At 44.8% G+C, this 15,572-nt stretch overlaps 2 protein-coding genes across 3 annotated transcripts; both read left to right on the forward strand.

The window, feature by feature from the left end:
• The first annotated feature begins 3,287 nt into the window (after nt 1-3,287).
• LOC125721718 (glucose-6-phosphate exchanger SLC37A4-like) lies at nt 3,288-11,381 on the forward strand. Of its 2 annotated transcripts, none has more exons than XM_048997716.1 (10): nt 3,288-3,458; nt 4,724-5,208; nt 6,285-6,517; nt 7,665-7,908; nt 8,634-8,792; nt 9,114-9,199; nt 9,593-9,700; nt 9,791-9,856; nt 10,292-10,430; nt 10,589-11,381. In XM_048997716.1, the coding sequence occupies exons 2-10, from the start codon at nt 5,067-5,069 to the stop codon at nt 10,753-10,755; spliced, it is 1,344 nt and encodes a 447-aa protein (XP_048853673.1). In that variant the 5' UTR covers nt 3,288-3,458; nt 4,724-5,066; the 3' UTR covers nt 10,756-11,381. The 2 variants fall into 2 exon arrangements, with proteins under 2 accessions (XP_048853673.1, XP_048853674.1); XM_048997717.1 differs by having other exon boundaries at nt 3,293-3,394.
• A 343-nt stretch (nt 11,382-11,724) lies between these two features.
• LOC125721733 (40S ribosomal protein S25-like) lies at nt 11,725-15,198 on the forward strand. Its single transcript, XM_048997771.1, has 4 exons — nt 11,725-11,858; nt 12,678-12,770; nt 13,233-13,416; nt 14,744-15,198. Exons 1-4 carry the CDS (start codon nt 11,856-11,858, stop codon nt 14,836-14,838), a joined length of 375 nt encoding a protein of 124 aa, XP_048853728.1. The 5' UTR covers nt 11,725-11,855; the 3' UTR covers nt 14,839-15,198.
• The last annotated feature ends 374 nt before the right edge of the window (nt 15,199-15,572 follow it).

Raw genomic sequence — 15,572 nt, forward strand, 5'->3', positions numbered from 1 at the left:
AAAGCTGCAATATAGTACTAAGCATAATGGATGTTGTACTGCTTTACATAGCTGTGGGGCTGGTGTGCGGCTCAGTGGGTTCGATGCTATACTTGTGATTGGAAGGTTGTTGGTTTAGATCCCAGGATCAGCACAACAGTTTCACCTTTGGGTCCCAGAGCAAGGTCCTTATCCACCAATTGCCTCAAGATCTGTATGGCCTGGCTCTCCCAACGAAGAATGTATGTCAGTTTAGTGACTACTAAGGAGATTATATGGAAAAAGTGTGTCCTCACCAGCTACCCAAAACATGCAACTATTATACGAATTTATTTAATTAAGTACCGGTAGTCTGAGTGTGATTTTGTCGCTGACGTCTCATTTTATACTTCTGTACCTGTCGCTAGTTTCATTTCCATTTCTTTTTAATGCACGGACGCTAAAAGCCTCTCTCCCTTCTCCACAGCCCCGCTTACACTGGGTGCGGCTTCCCACAGAGAGACGTTAAGTTTTAAGCCCCAAAGTTTATCATCACACTGTTCTAAATTATTCTTTCCAACCGCATGTTAAAACGACACATCTGCGTCTAAGTATGAATATGTTTGTGCAAGTTTTTTAATATTAATCTGTTAGCATTGAGCGGACTGATAAAATCTGAGGCTTCCTTCTCAGATTTGATGCTGTCATATAGGCAACATGTCTTTTGCATATAAAGCGGAGGTCCTCTGATTGCATCTGTAATGTGGCCACAGTGAATCGCTCAGTCAAGCAGACAGCTCTGCAAAGACCCCGGTACGTGCGACGAGGCTGTGTCGGGCTAAAGCAGAATTGTTTTATGTAACACCACGCCTCCAGTGCCTGTAGAAAGGTAGCGCTTGGTGTCATAAACGAGAGATGACCTATTTTTATTGAGCTTGCCGCCGTTCTGCCATAACGTGTAGATTGTGGTTTCCGATCATTTGCTTTCTTCTTTCTGCGATTTAGGTAGGTTTAACACACTCTGCGCCATAGCAAATCGGATAGCAAAGGAAAAAAAAACAGTAAAATAAAGAGGTCTTCAAAAGTAATTAATACAACTAAATCCAGCCCGACTCCATTCAGTCTTACTGCAACATGTTGCGGCCGGCATGATAAAATAAAATTTCCCCAAAACGAGAATAACGTTTCACGGCAGTTCAGCAAATATATATTATTCCATTATAAACTTTAAGTTAGCTACATCAAAAGCGTTTGGATAGTTTGCAAACCTTACAGACTATTTACACGATAAAAAAAAGTCGTACAAACGTATGTGCAGACTTGCCTCGAACTGAAAATCTCACTCCAGCCAACTGACCGAAGTTGGCAACCCTGGTATTGTACACATGCATTGTTATTACGGTATATAAGTTTGAATGTCCTTAATTAGATTAGGTTCAACTTCATTGTAAGATTCTTAAGTACGGGTATAGAGCTAGTGAAATGCAGATAGGATCTAACCAAAATGATAGATAGATAGATAGATAGATAGATAGATAGATAGATAGATAGATAGATAGATAGATAGATAGATAGATAGATAGATAGATAGATAGATAGATAGATAGATAGATAGATAGATGTGCAGACAGGGCGAACAAAAACAGTGGTCAATCCAGATACCAAGTTGCGTGTGAAGCTGGGGGCGGCAGGAGAATCGAGGGCCTATTGAGTTACGTATTGACAGCTGTGGGGAAGAAGCTATTCCTAAATTCCACAGCAGAATTGGATGGAATTTTGTGTGGCTGTTGCTGGACATAGAAGAATATTCACAAGTTGGAATGGGAGACATTATGCCTTATTACAATGCAACTGAGTTTTCCGCTTCGTTTCGGTGTTGGTCATTTTTCAGTGCTGAACCACCGGGCAATGTTATACGTAAAGTAAATTCCTTCATACAAACTATGCAATGAATGCACACTCATGCTCACTATGCACAAAATCAACTTAATATGAATTCAGCAATACTCGTCATAGTGTGCAATTTAAGTCTTTTTCCTTTGAAACGTGACCTAAGTTAACTGCAGCTAATTCGTTAAAATTTAAATTGCACCTGAAATGTGATAAACTTTGTGAAACGCAGATTTAAGAAGTTTTACGAAGTCTAAAATAATGTAAGTATCGTCCAGTACTTTGTTATAAAGTATTATCGTAACACATATATAGTGTATATCTTCTGTTTCTAGCTCTGTTGGATAATTCAGATTTCATCGGGCTGTATTTTTATTTTAATATTCATTCCTCTAGCCCCATCTAGTGCTCTAAATAATCACAGTCTGTCGACACTGAACGCTAGAAAAATCGTCTGTATTTCAGTAACACTGTTTTTGTTGTTTTAGTGAGGTTTTCATATAGACCGGGCACAAGCCAAGGTAGTAAAATTGCGAGTTTGAACGTCCCTCGAAATTATAGCTTCAGCCCACTCGCCCAGCAAAATATACCAAAGGGAGCCCCCCTTTCCCCATGATGGCTAAATCAAGGTACCTAGAATTGTGGACCCAACACGAAATATGTTTTTGGCTACGGTCCTGTCGTAGACCTACATGTTTTTGTCACAGAGACGTTAATTGCCATGCGCACTATACCTATCATATTTTATTAGCGGTTTCCTGTGATTTGTTTGGGTTTACAGTAACCTAGTTACAGTGTAAGGAATAGGAAGTCGTAGGTGTAGCGGACGGTGTTATTCCCTCGCGCCCCCCAAGTTTGCGGATTCGATGTAGCACACGATCGTTGTGGTGAGGGGGAGAGGCTTTGAAGTAAAAAAAGATATGACAGTGAAGTTACTAAAAATCACTTCAAATCCTGGCATTTGAGAGTGAAAAGACTCTTTGATCATCAGTGCAACCCTTCGTGTTATATTTTTAAGCGCTTTCGGAGGAAGAACCGATCCCAAAATAAAACCGAAAGCTCTTCAGTATAACGGCTGATCAGAATAGCGGGTGTTCGGTATAGCGTGTACACTGTATAGCAGGTGTTCGGTGTAGCGGGTGATCACTTTAATGGATGATCGGTAAAACGGGTGATCCCCTAGCTCGAATTTTTCTAAGGTACTTCGAACACATGTAGTTCAAGCACATTGCTGACTCTTAACTACACTAAGAATAAACCGCCTCTGTAATTATATTGCATATTTAAGTATTGCAAACTATGTGACTTACTCGTTCGAAATGTGGAGTAACTGAAACAATACGTAAAAGCCAAGCACACAATGAGTATATATGGAAAGATCTCTTGGCAATGCATTGTAGCTTGGTGTTAGCAGTTCTTCAGCACTGGGTGTTATCTCCAGTCACAGTGCTGACGAGGAGCCTGTTACATTACAGCTGTGCACCGAGATACTTATAACTTAACAGGAATCACGGCGATCACTGAGAGCGAAGCGGGCGGCTTGGCCGTGAGTTAATCCTGCGTTTTAAAACTACGGCTAATTTACTTCTCTTGAGATTAGAGGATATTTGGTGAGTCCCGCTGAGCTTTAAACGCAACGGCCGAGCAGCATGAAATTTCACAGCGTTTTCCAGCAAACACAACTTGACGAAATAACTTAATTCTGGTTAAATGTTATTCCTAAATGGTGTGCACAGCTAAAGCCGTTTCAGCGAGGTTTTTGCATAGGCCTATATGTATGTAACTGCATGGTGTACATTTTTATCCACTCTTAATCCATAAACAATTGAGCAAAAAGTTAATCCAGAATGTACTTTGGGCACGTTGTCACAAATTTGTAATGTGTGATTAATGGTTTATAAAAACATTTACAAATTATAAGTAAATACAAAAAGCATGCCAACTTATACTCAAGATACCTCCCTTTGGTGATTATGCAATAATTATATACAATAATATGAATGATATCGTAAAATATATATTATGAAAAGCCCCCCGCTCCTCCAAATGTGAAAATAAAACGTGCTTGTACCAATTATTTAAAACATGGCTTACATTTTCACATTTTATAAAGTAAAACGTGTTTTGGTTATCACCTACAGATAATGTAAATGACTACTCGCGTTTTTGTTGCGAAACAAGTTAAATGTCAAATAAGGTAGCAGGGCTAAAATGTTATACTTTAATTTCATTTTGGTGCATCCGTGCTCAAAACCAGTCGTATCCCTTCCAGCATGTCTGTGTCCTATTTCGGGAGACTGGATCGTTTCGCTCCATGTCCGAAATGCTTAGCTGGCGTTCCGTTGTACCTCCGTGAACCCAAGGCATCTACAGATGTATTACGCAACTCGAAGCCTTATGACGCAACACAGGTTGCCATGGATCCGTCGTATACACCGTCTTCTTAATGGAGTGCTTCTCAACTTTGTTTACCCTGAGGATTCACATTTTATTGCGGTCATTAAGACACGATTCACAAGTTTGAAGCAAAAAAATAGTGTAGTTATGGTAAATATAACACAGTACAGTAAAAGTAACACAATGCTGTCAAGTAGTGTTAAAAAATAAATCTGACAGAAATTTTTTTAAAATATATTTTTTCTTTAACTACACACTCCATTTATCAATGAAAATGGTTTCGCGACACATTTTTGTGTCATAACCAAGGGTTTAGATTTAGGTCGGGACAGTAGGAACGTCGCTGCCAATATTGTGGGAGTACAGTGTGTGTTGGTTTGGTCCCTATTTGGCTGCAACGCACCAGTTGAGAAATAGTGTCTATCCATACTGGGTGTAGAAGGGTCTGAACCAGATTCAATATGCTTTTGTCTTTCAGGTCCCGAACAGACATCCATCTGGCTACAGCAGGCATCTTGAAGAGTGCATAAACATTGATTACTGATACCCTGTGGTGTGGCCGATAGAAAAGTCAACACACGTTCAAGAGAACTAAGAAAATCAGTCAGCATACAACAAGAAGCCCGGAGTAACTGGAACTGCCCACACCGGCTACTGAAAATATAATCAGGCACAGTAACCCATGGACGGGCAGAGCTGACCACTCATTGCCCCTTAACCCATGCACACAGAGATCTCAGCACAGTGCTTTGTATCCCAGCACTCTCTGAAGGTCTGAGCTCCTCCTCCATACTTACAGCCCACTTTTCAGATCAGGAACAATGGCGAGCTACACATACTACCGCATCACCATCTTCCTGGCCATGTTTGTGGGTTACGCCTTGTACTACTTCAGCAGGAAGACCTTTGCTTTCGTGATGCCTTCTGTAATGCAAGAGATAAAACTCGACAAAGATGATCTCGGTAAGAGCCTGACGGTGGTAGGAGGATCCTGAATACAGAAGAAGCGTGTGGCAGCCTCGTGGATTCGGCCCGGTGGCTGTTGCTTGTGTATCGATTTAAACGTCTTCCTCCGTGCCTGTGGTCAGAAGGTTGCCAGTTCAAGCCCGGCCTTAGCAGAATAGCAGCATGTCTGTGGGCCCTTGAGCAAGGCCCATAACCCCCCCCCCCCCTGCCTAGCTTGCTCTCACCTATATGTGTGCAATGGAGAGCAAGATGGGGTAGGCGAAAAGAGAATTTCCCCACGGGGACCAGTAAAGTGTCACTTAACGTGTTTTTCTTTTACAGGGTGTCTCTCCAGGATTTCAGAGTACGGAAAATTGGCTGGCCTTTCAGGCGGAAAATGAATAGTTTTCTCTCAAAGAAAGCATTTTTTATAGACCTTGGGGAGACCTCGCTTAATTGACAATTTTGACTTAGGTTTCTGATGGTGCTCATAAAGCTTTCAAGGGGCCTTTTTACCCTATGAGTAATTCCTCTGGATTAGATTGGAATTGTGGCACATTCCGGAGTCCGCTGACAAGGAAGATAGCAATTTGAATCTTAAAAGCTGGGAAGGTTTTATGAAGTTATCACTGTCTCTTCACATCAAGGGTATCCCCTGCCTTGTGCTGGTGCATCCTGGGATAGGCTCCAGGCTCTCGGGAAACCGGTACAGGATAAGAGGTCATGGAAGCTTTACAGGTGGTGGATATTGTGTCAGAAAATGAATTCCACATTTTCGTACAGAAATGTCAGTACAAACACAGCAGGATGGTACAGTAGGGTGGTGTTTCTAGACCCGTAGGACACATTCAACTCGCTAAACTCTAGTTAGATAAGAAGGAAGAACGTATAAAAATGTCAGAGGCAGATAAAGGAATTTGGCCATTTGTCCATCCATCACACGAACGGAAGGACAGGAACTTTGGATGTGTTGCTTAAATTCTTCCACCAGGTTGCTGTTCTTCTTTAATGCCTGATGATCTGAGCTTAGGTGGACGTTTGGTTTGCATGAAGCCTCAGCCACTCAGAGCCAGTCTCCCCGCATGCGTCTCCAGGTCTGATCACCAGCAGCCAGACGCTGGCCTACGCCATCAGCAAGTTTGTCAGCGGCGTGCTCTCGGACCACATGAGTGCCCGCTGGCTCTTCTCCATCGGCCTCTTCTCCGTGGGCGTCGTCAACATGCTCTTCTCCTGCTCCTCCTCGGTGGGGCTCTTCGCGTTCCTCTGGTTCCTGAACGGCCTGGGCCAGGGTCTCGGGTGGCCCCCGTGCGGGAAGGTCCTGCGCAAGGTGAGGCTGGATGGGGGGGGGGCATTGTCACCTGGCCTGCGATAGGTGAACTTCTTCAGAGGTTCTTTGGTGATGCACTTGTGCTACAGAAAGCTGTCTGGCTCTGAAAGTAATATCTTCCACATTGACACCTCTAGATATTATCGCTAAAGCAGAGTGTAATTCAAGGGTCCCACTGCAGGGGCCATCCTGAGTGTGAGAACATTCCACTGTTTCTTTACCATTTGGGATGAGAACACATGTACCATAGCAGAGGAGAGCAGAAACACGAGATACACATGCTGGCAATGAATGATCTCTCTCTCTCTCACACACACACACACACACACAGACCGGTACTCATATCTTTGTGGGGACCGTCCACTGTTATATAGGCAAAACCGTATTCTCCACAATGACAACCTTTACCCCTACCCAGTCCCAACCTTAACCATAAAAATACAAAACTAATGGCTCTTTAAGTTTTTTTTATTGCATTTACAGGTTTTTGTGGTCCCCATAACTTCAAAATAACAGGCTTTTATCACATTGTAGGGACACTTGGTATATATACAATATATACATACCCCCCCCCCACAGGCTGGATTTGTGGATATTAAAAGCAAAACGGTCCCCTCCGACTCTTCGCCCTTTGGGTGCGTGGGTGGGGGGCTTGCACACATTCTCCCCTTTGGCATTAAGAGAAGCTGCACCTGTCACTGCCCCATCGGCAGCTTGACAGAAAGGATTGGGAAAAACCCCCACCCCCGTGTACCCCTGTCCGTGCCCCCCCAGAAGCCCCACCCCCTGACCAAACAGGAACATGCATCGTGAATCACCACCAGCAGGGGGCAGTGTGGCTTTGGGCTTTGCTGTGAGCAGATGAGGTGCGATTATTCCCACGCACTCCTGAGATGGAGTGATCTTAACCACACTCTGAGCTTGCACAGTCCAGCTTATCTGCGTGAGTCAGCTGACAGCAGGGGGGTGAGGGCACTTAGCTGGTTAAAGAGTGATAACAAAAGCACGGTTATAACCGCATCGCAAACCATAATGAACCCATTAACCCCTATTATTGCTGGTTGTACTGATTGTAAAGTAAGTAAACAAGCTGCATGGTAATGTTGGGCTGGCCCTGCCCTTCTGCCTCCCCCCGCTGCCCCCTCAGTGGTACGAGCCTTCGCAGTTCGGCACCTGGTGGGCCTTGCTGATCTGCAGCATGAACCTGGCCGGCGGACTGGGCCCGGTGGTCACCACGGTGATGTCGCACAGCTACAGCTGGCGCTCCATCCTCTACGCCTCAGGCCTCGTCTGCATGGCCGCCGCCTTCCTCTGCCTGCTGTTCATCAAGAACGAGCCCAGCAGCGTGGGGCTGGCCAGCATCGAACCCGGAACCAAGAAGGGCAAGAAGGGTGAGAGGGGCGGTCCGTGGGCGGCGCTATTTGCCACCTGATTGGCCACAAGAGCTCGGATTCTGTATGATGTCCTTCACTTGGGTTCTCTAAGGTTAATGATAAGGGTTAAGTCCCACCCCTGAGTACAGAGCTCGCATGCATTCCCTGTGTTATGCAGCTTTATGCCAGGTACACAGCAAGACAACCTTATGTATCCAAATAATCCAATGATATGTTTTGCATCTTGTGAGTGACAGGGGAGGGGGCACTCTGGGAGCCAATCAGCTTTCAGCTGGGGACAGTGCCCCTGTGGTCCCACCCCTGCATACACACCAAATCAGAAGTTAAAGTGGATGGATTATTGCACTTTTATCATTAAGGCACTCAAAGGTACAACAACAACCCCCCGCCCCCCCATGGATCTTGGACCTATAGCCTTCTGGTGAAGAGCTACACAAACACTTTTTTTTAACATGTATTTGAAATGCTCACTAAAGTGAAGTTACTGTTTGCCGGTTTCCTCTCCAGCCTGTGACTGATAGATACCGAGCAGCTGCTACAGCCAGCTGTTTGACCCTTTTCACTGGCGTCTGGCTTGAGTGTGGATAGAAATAGCTGCTTTTATAAAAATAAGCGATCTCTGATTGGTAGAATTTTTCACACATCCAGTCGGACTGACCACAGAACTTATTCGGGTGGGGGACAGCCTGCGGGGGCCTGTAACCCCGTTTCTCTCCCCTCAGGAGCCCAGAGTGACGAGAGCACCCTTGGGGAGTTCCTGCTCTCCCCCTACCTGTGGGTCTTATCCACGGGCTTTCTGATGGTGTTCGGAGTGAAAACGGCCTGTTCAGACTGGGGGCAGCTCTTTCTCATCCAGGAGAAGGACCAGTCAGCTATTATCGGTAGGCAGACGGCGGGAACCCGGGCACCTCACGTGGGGAAAATCCCATCCCCAGCCAAACAGCAGATGCTCACTCCAAGAGCTTCGGAGAACATTCTCCAACAGAGTGTGTCAGAGCGCAAAACACCGTAAAACACCGTAGTATCGTTGGGTACAAAGCTGACCAACAAAGAACGTGATTGTAATATTCCTACGACAGCATCCTGGACACATTCGGGGAGATGTTCTTTATAGCTTAAAGAGAACCGTCTTGAAACCAAACCCTAACCCCTGGAGGTGGCGGCTGACAGCACCGGTATGTGTGTGGTTGTGTTTGCCCCAGCTAGCTCCTACATGAGTGCCCTGGAGGTTGGAGGCCTGGTGGGTAGCGTGGCAGCAGGGTACCTGACGGACAGGGCCGTCGCTAAGGTTAGTGGGATGTCTCTTTTGAGTTAGCGCTCAGAGCGACACGGAACAGAACCTTCTGATCACCTTATATTACATTCAGGGCCGGCCCAAGGTATAAGCAAACAAAGCAGCTGCTTAGGGTCCAGCGGCCACCAGGGGGCGCCCTATCCCCCCCCCCCCCCCCCCGGCCCCCCACTCCAAATCTGATCAGCCTGGCAGTATGTGGAGGAAGATGACAGATGACAATGAGATTAATCAGATTTCGCTTAGGGCCCCAAAAAGGGGAGGGCAGCTCTGATTACATTAATCAGGAAATTCCAAATAGACTTTGTGAAGGTTACAGCGTTACGATGGTCATGTGACCGCCTCTCCCTGCATGCCGTGTGCCATTCATCATGTGACCGCCCCATGCAGCAAGGCCTACACACCCACGGCAGCCCCCGCCACAACCTTCTCATCTCCATGATGGCTGGGATGTTTCTTTCCATGTACCTGTTCAGAGTCACCGTCACTCCTCTGAAAGTAAGACGACGCTCTTCACCCAGAGCTTCATCCTTTTATAAGGATGTGCTCACTGGGACCCACACGATGTCACTCTTCTGTGTCACTTAGGAAGCTCCCGCCTGGCTGCTGGTTCTGCACCCTCTCTCAGTCCTGACGGGTTTATCAGAGCAAGAGGTTCCCAAGTCTCCTCCTTTCTAAGCTCACGTCCAAAAGCCCGGACCGCCGATACTGATATTGCTAAAGCTGTGCTTGACACACCTACGAAGATTTTGCTCTTAATGTCATTATACTCATCAGAACACAACAAACAGTAATAAACTGAATATAAATAGACATTTTAAGACAGTACACTTCCATACCAGATTTGCACAATCTTTCCCCGCCAGTCAGATAGTTACCTATTAATGTATCTATGCTGTGTTACTGTGTCTAGGTCTTAACGTCCATGTCTTTAACTGTCATATTCATACATCTCAGTATCTATATCCTATTTATTACCGCTATTTGCACTGTGACCAACAATAACGACGCGCATCTTAAGTTGACAATAAAGAGACAATAAGACTCTTTGGGGAGCTACACAGGAAGGCGCACTGTCTGTCTCTGCAGATCTGGATACTCGTCCTGGGGGCCGCGTTCGGCTTCTGTTCCTGCGGCCCCATCGCCCTCTTCGGTGTGATAGCCAGTGAAAACGCCCCTTCCAACTACTGTGGGACTTCTCATGCCATCGTGGCTCTGACCGCCAACGGTGAGGTTCGGCCATTTTGTACCAGCGGTTTTGCATTTAACTTCCTGACGCTCCCTGCAAATCCCATGCTGACCATTAACAAACTGGGTCTATATTCACTTAGTTGTGTACGTTTTGATGGAACTATTAATGGAAGGTGTTTTCTTTTTATTGGACAGTTGGGGCTTTTCTCGCGGGACTCCCGTTCAGCACCATTGCCAAGCATTACAGTTGGGACACGGCCTTCTGGGTCGCCGAGCTCGTCTGCATCGCGACTACAGCTGGATTCTTCCTACTGCGCAACATCCGCACCAAGATGGGCCGTGTGCATGCTAAGGCTAACTGAGGGCCACACCCCTCAGTCCTTCACAGCCAATGGGGACGACCATCCGGGGGCACCACCCAGTTTGCGCTCTCATTGGTCAGCATGACAGACTTTCTTGGCCAGTCAAGCCGCTGAATATGCAGCAGTACCCACAGTATAAAAGTTTAATATACCATTTTGTTGTGATATGCACAGTTGCTCAATTTTCTCATGAAGATTTCAGTATCTAGACCACAGTAAGATCCTGAAGGTAACATATAAATTCAGGTCTCAGAAATTCAAATCCAGCTCAAACACTTCTAAACATTAAACAAGATGCTTACTCTTAAATTCATAGTATAGAATGGTGGTTAACCAGTCTTCGTGGATTTGTAATTATGCATAGTATCTTTATCTGAGTGGACCATTACATTCTCACCTGTTCAAGCACACCGCATTAATAGGTCTGACGAACACTGCACCAGGTTTAATGTATAATATTAAATACTCGTATCGGATGATTACTGCAGTGACCCCAGAGGGGGATGAATCTTGTAATGATCAAAGGCAACAGCCACATCCTTGACAATTGGCCTCAGTAAGAATTGGGGGAGATTGAGTAAAAGCAGAATTTTATTCAATTATAATTAAAGATGAATAAGAACAAATGCCGTTGGACTGGTCGTCTGATGTGAAACCTACATATCGATCCAGAAACAATTTTACTATTTATTATATATCTACTATTTTTGTAGTATAAATAGTTCACTGTGAGCTGTAAGACCCTATATTTCTTTAGACGCAAATAAGATGTTCAAAAACGATCGGTTTAATTGCAATAGTCAGATGATGGTATAATCTTTGTGAGCTGAATATCCTCATATATATACCTATATATATAGGTGATATAAATAAATCACCCTTATGCGGTGCTTAGGCAATGCCGCAGATACGTCTTTCGTTGTAAATGCGTTTGTGCGGTATTAATGCTGGAACGGATTTCAGGTTACCCGCTGTATAAGAACTACGTTTCCCAGAAGGCAGCCTGCGGTATTTCCGGATGTGGTGGCCATACGGGTTTTGTTAGGGACTGATGCAGGGGCTAAACTTCCTCTCTTTACAGGTTCAGCCGGTGCAGCAACATGGTGAGGAGGCCTGTACCGATAAACTAAAACAAATCAATGCGTTTTCTAATGAAAGTCGTGAAACTATGCACCCGGATGTGGTACTCTTACAATATAGTACCATTATTGTTAGTATACTTGTAAGTGTTATTCAACAACAGTTAGCATTTCAGGTCAACGCCATGCTTGTGATGCTAATTTGCTAACTCCCATACAATACACACTCTCTCCACATTGCGAATTAGCAAGCTAGCTAAATCCTTATCCATTTAGATGTCTTCTTTTGGTTAAATAGGTGACAACAAAATGTAAACTATCGTAGTGAGAATTCTGCTTAAACAGGCCTAAAGTCTTACCGAAAATATACTATGTGCCTACATAAGCTGACAAACGTACCAGTGCGCAGTGTCAAGCGGCTGCCGGTTCGCTTTATGTACCTGACTGGTTAATTGTCTACAGCAGGGGCGGGCAGTCTTATCCGCAAAGGGCCAGTGTGTGTGCAGGCTTTTGGGATAAGATTTGAGTGAGCTGTTCACACCCAGGCGTGAGGACTATTCATCCGATCGGTCCTCTAATTACTAATCTAATTAGGCAGTTGCAGCGCGAACCTGCATAAACAATGGCCCTTTCTGGATAAGATTAGCCACGTCCGATCTATAGCCACAATCGGTTCGGTATTTTTTGCATCATTAATTTGGTTGGTGTGAGGTGTAGTCAGATGGTTCGGTTTGACAATTGGTCTTAGCATGTCTGTATCTGTAGATCTTTTTTTTTTTTACGGAAAGTGCTACTGAGTTGAATATGACCTGAGTGGGTGTAATTTTTTTCTCTTTTTCACAGCCTCCCAAGGATGACAAGAAAAAGAAGGATCCAGGCAAAGCCAAAAAGGACAAGGACCCAGTCAACAAGTCTGGTGGCAAAGCAAAGAAAAAGGTAAAGCTGTGTGTGTGTGTGTGTGTGTGTGTGTGTGTGTGTGTGTGTGTGTGTGTGTGTGTGTGTGTGAGAGTGTGAGCGAGCGAGATGGTGGGCTTTGCTATTAGGCCGTCCTGCAGAAATCAGCAACATATGTATGTCGTACTTGTGTCGGGTCTCTATGTAGACTGAAGCTGCAGTAGCATCTAGTCAGTGCAAAGGCTCTTGTTCCCCGTACACTAGGGCTGTACCTGCCTTTGTATTTAGTTCTGTGTTTGATACTTTTTAAACCAAAGCAACTTGCTTATATCATCCATGTTCTACTGAATGAGGGTCATGGGGTGTCCAGTTTTTGAGGGTGAGCTTTAGCTCTCAGCCTGAGCGGGTCTTTCTGCATACCGGGGTACACTGTGTCCCACCATGGTGGGGTCCGATACCCGCTGAGCACGTGCTGAACTGACTGTACTCTGTATCTGTGAGCAGAAGTGGTCCAAAGGGAAGGTGAGGGACAAGCTGAACAACCTGGTGCTCTTCGACAAGGCCACCTACGACAAGCTGTACAAGGAGGTGCCCAACTACAAGCTGATCACGCCAGCCGTGGTCTCGGAGAGGCTGAAAATTCGCGGCTCCCTGGCCAGGACTGCACTCCAGGAGCTGCTAGGCAAAGGTGTGTGTGTGTGTGTGTGTGTGTGTATGTGTGTGTGTGTGTGTGTGTGTGTCTGAGACGACCTCCAGCTGAAGCCCAGTTCAGTACTCATGGATTGGGTCAATCAGGAGCCAGTAGGTAGATGCTGGATGGTGTTACAGACAATCCGACTTAGAGACTACTCGTACTTAGGAATGAACTGGCTTAAAGTCTGTTATATTAAAAATTCGGGATGAGTACAGTGGTTCATAATAACGAATGCGCACAGCTTTCTGAGGTTGGAGGAAAACATTGCACAGCTTCACTGGTTCATTGGCTCAACATACTGCACTATATGTATACTGTATACTGTTATACTGTATATTATTATTATTATTATTCCGACTTGCCTACACATTTGACTTGGTATGGTACTTTTTGGTACTTTCGCTTTTCTGTTGACTTCTGGTCAAGTACCGATACCAAAAGTTCCAATACTGGAAGTGCCAAACCAGCTGGGGTTCTTCTGCGGTACTTTGGGGTGGGACTTGAAACGTTTCCTTTGGTTATTCAAGTAGCCTGCATCTGAACACGCATTACAAACGCTGCCTTGAAAACGACACCTTCGAAATTAGAACATGATGATAAACGAAGGGGGAAAAAAAGCGATTTGGTCATAAGAACAAATGCAACAAAAGATCGGAATAATAAAAAGGATGGGGGGGTGTGTTTTGTTGAATGTCGCTAGGACAGCACGCTATGTGATTTTGTAATAAATATAGCATTGGGGTATTTGTGAAACAAAATAGGAGTTCATAAATTTCTCTCAAACCTCTCTGACTGATTTAAACGGCAAGGATGAAAATGATTACAATTGTCTCGGAGAACGCAGGCAGCGCTCATGCAAAAGGAGATAAACTTTAAACAGATTTTTTAAATATATAAGAATCTATAAAAGAAAAACTTTGCAATTTAAATTTTTTTCCCCCTATGACAGAGTAAAAATGTTTTAGCAAAGCTTTAACCCCCTGTGCTATAATATCCGTACAGAATCGAAGTTATTTTAAGATAGCCGACTAGCAATGTAAGATTTGGATGTGCATGACATGCCATGTTGGTATAAATATCGCCTGTCGTCCAGTCCTATAATATACTACAGCAATTTTTTTAATTCAGTACAAAATATGCTGCCCGAAGTTTTTACGCAACTGAAAAACCAACACCTTGAAGTACCAAAAGTATAGTACCTAGTGCAGTGGAAAAGCCCCCTTAAAGACAGATTCAGTGAACAGAACTTGCTCATCACCTGGGGACTGGCTGTCTTGTTCAGGATGGTGCTCCATAAAACGCTCTTTCTGTCTCTGCCCAGGACTCATCAAGCTGGTGTCAAAACACAGAGCACAGATCATCTATACACGGAACACCAAGGGGGGTGATGAGGCTCCACCTGAGAAGGAGGCCTAGGAGGTGGATGGCGGAATGCTCTGGAACAAGCCTCGGAATTTCCCGGAGTATCTGACATTGGTAAAGCTAGTCTTCTCCCATTCGCTGGTCATTAAGAAAACTCATCTTTGTATTTAGCCAGTCCGTCAGTAGTATTTGGCGAAGAGTGAGTTGTTTCTTTTGGCATCTCTGATCCCTGAATTTCTGGCACATTCTTTCTGTAGACGTAAGTGTTCCTGTGTGTCGGTTTGCTTCTGTTGGACTTCCCTGCAGATGAACTACCTTGAGATGCTTTGAAAAGGAAACCTGCTCGTGTTTTCAGGTTCTCATTCAGCAGAAGACCTGGCTTTGTACAATGTTAAGTAAAAGCTATAAATACAAGTTGTGCTTTGTCATTTTTGTTGGTTTTTCCCACAACGTGGCAGATCCTGTAAGTTAACTTTATTATTTTGTCACTGATGCGTGGAAACGTCCCCAAAGCCCCTTAGTGGTATAAGAATTTTACCCACAAACACAGTGTGCAAGACCATGCCACTCCTGTGCATCGTGGACACACCCACATACAGAGTCCAGGATGGGGTTCATGTTCCGTGCACTTCGGAAACAGGCAAAACTGCCTGTTACTTGTCGTTTTCTGGTTAAAATCCTCCTCCGGTCCCCAATCTCACCTTCCTGATGATCTGATAAAGGTTGACTGTCTTGAGAAGCAAAAGCACATTGAGTGGTGAAGCTATTTAGCATGTAGGCTAACTTTA

Source organism: Brienomyrus brachyistius, unplaced genomic scaffold (genome assembly GCF_023856365.1).
Source record: "Brienomyrus brachyistius isolate T26 unplaced genomic scaffold, BBRACH_0.4 scaffold35, whole genome shotgun sequence".
In the NCBI taxonomy this organism is placed as follows: domain Eukaryota; kingdom Metazoa; phylum Chordata; class Actinopteri; order Osteoglossiformes; family Mormyridae; genus Brienomyrus; species Brienomyrus brachyistius.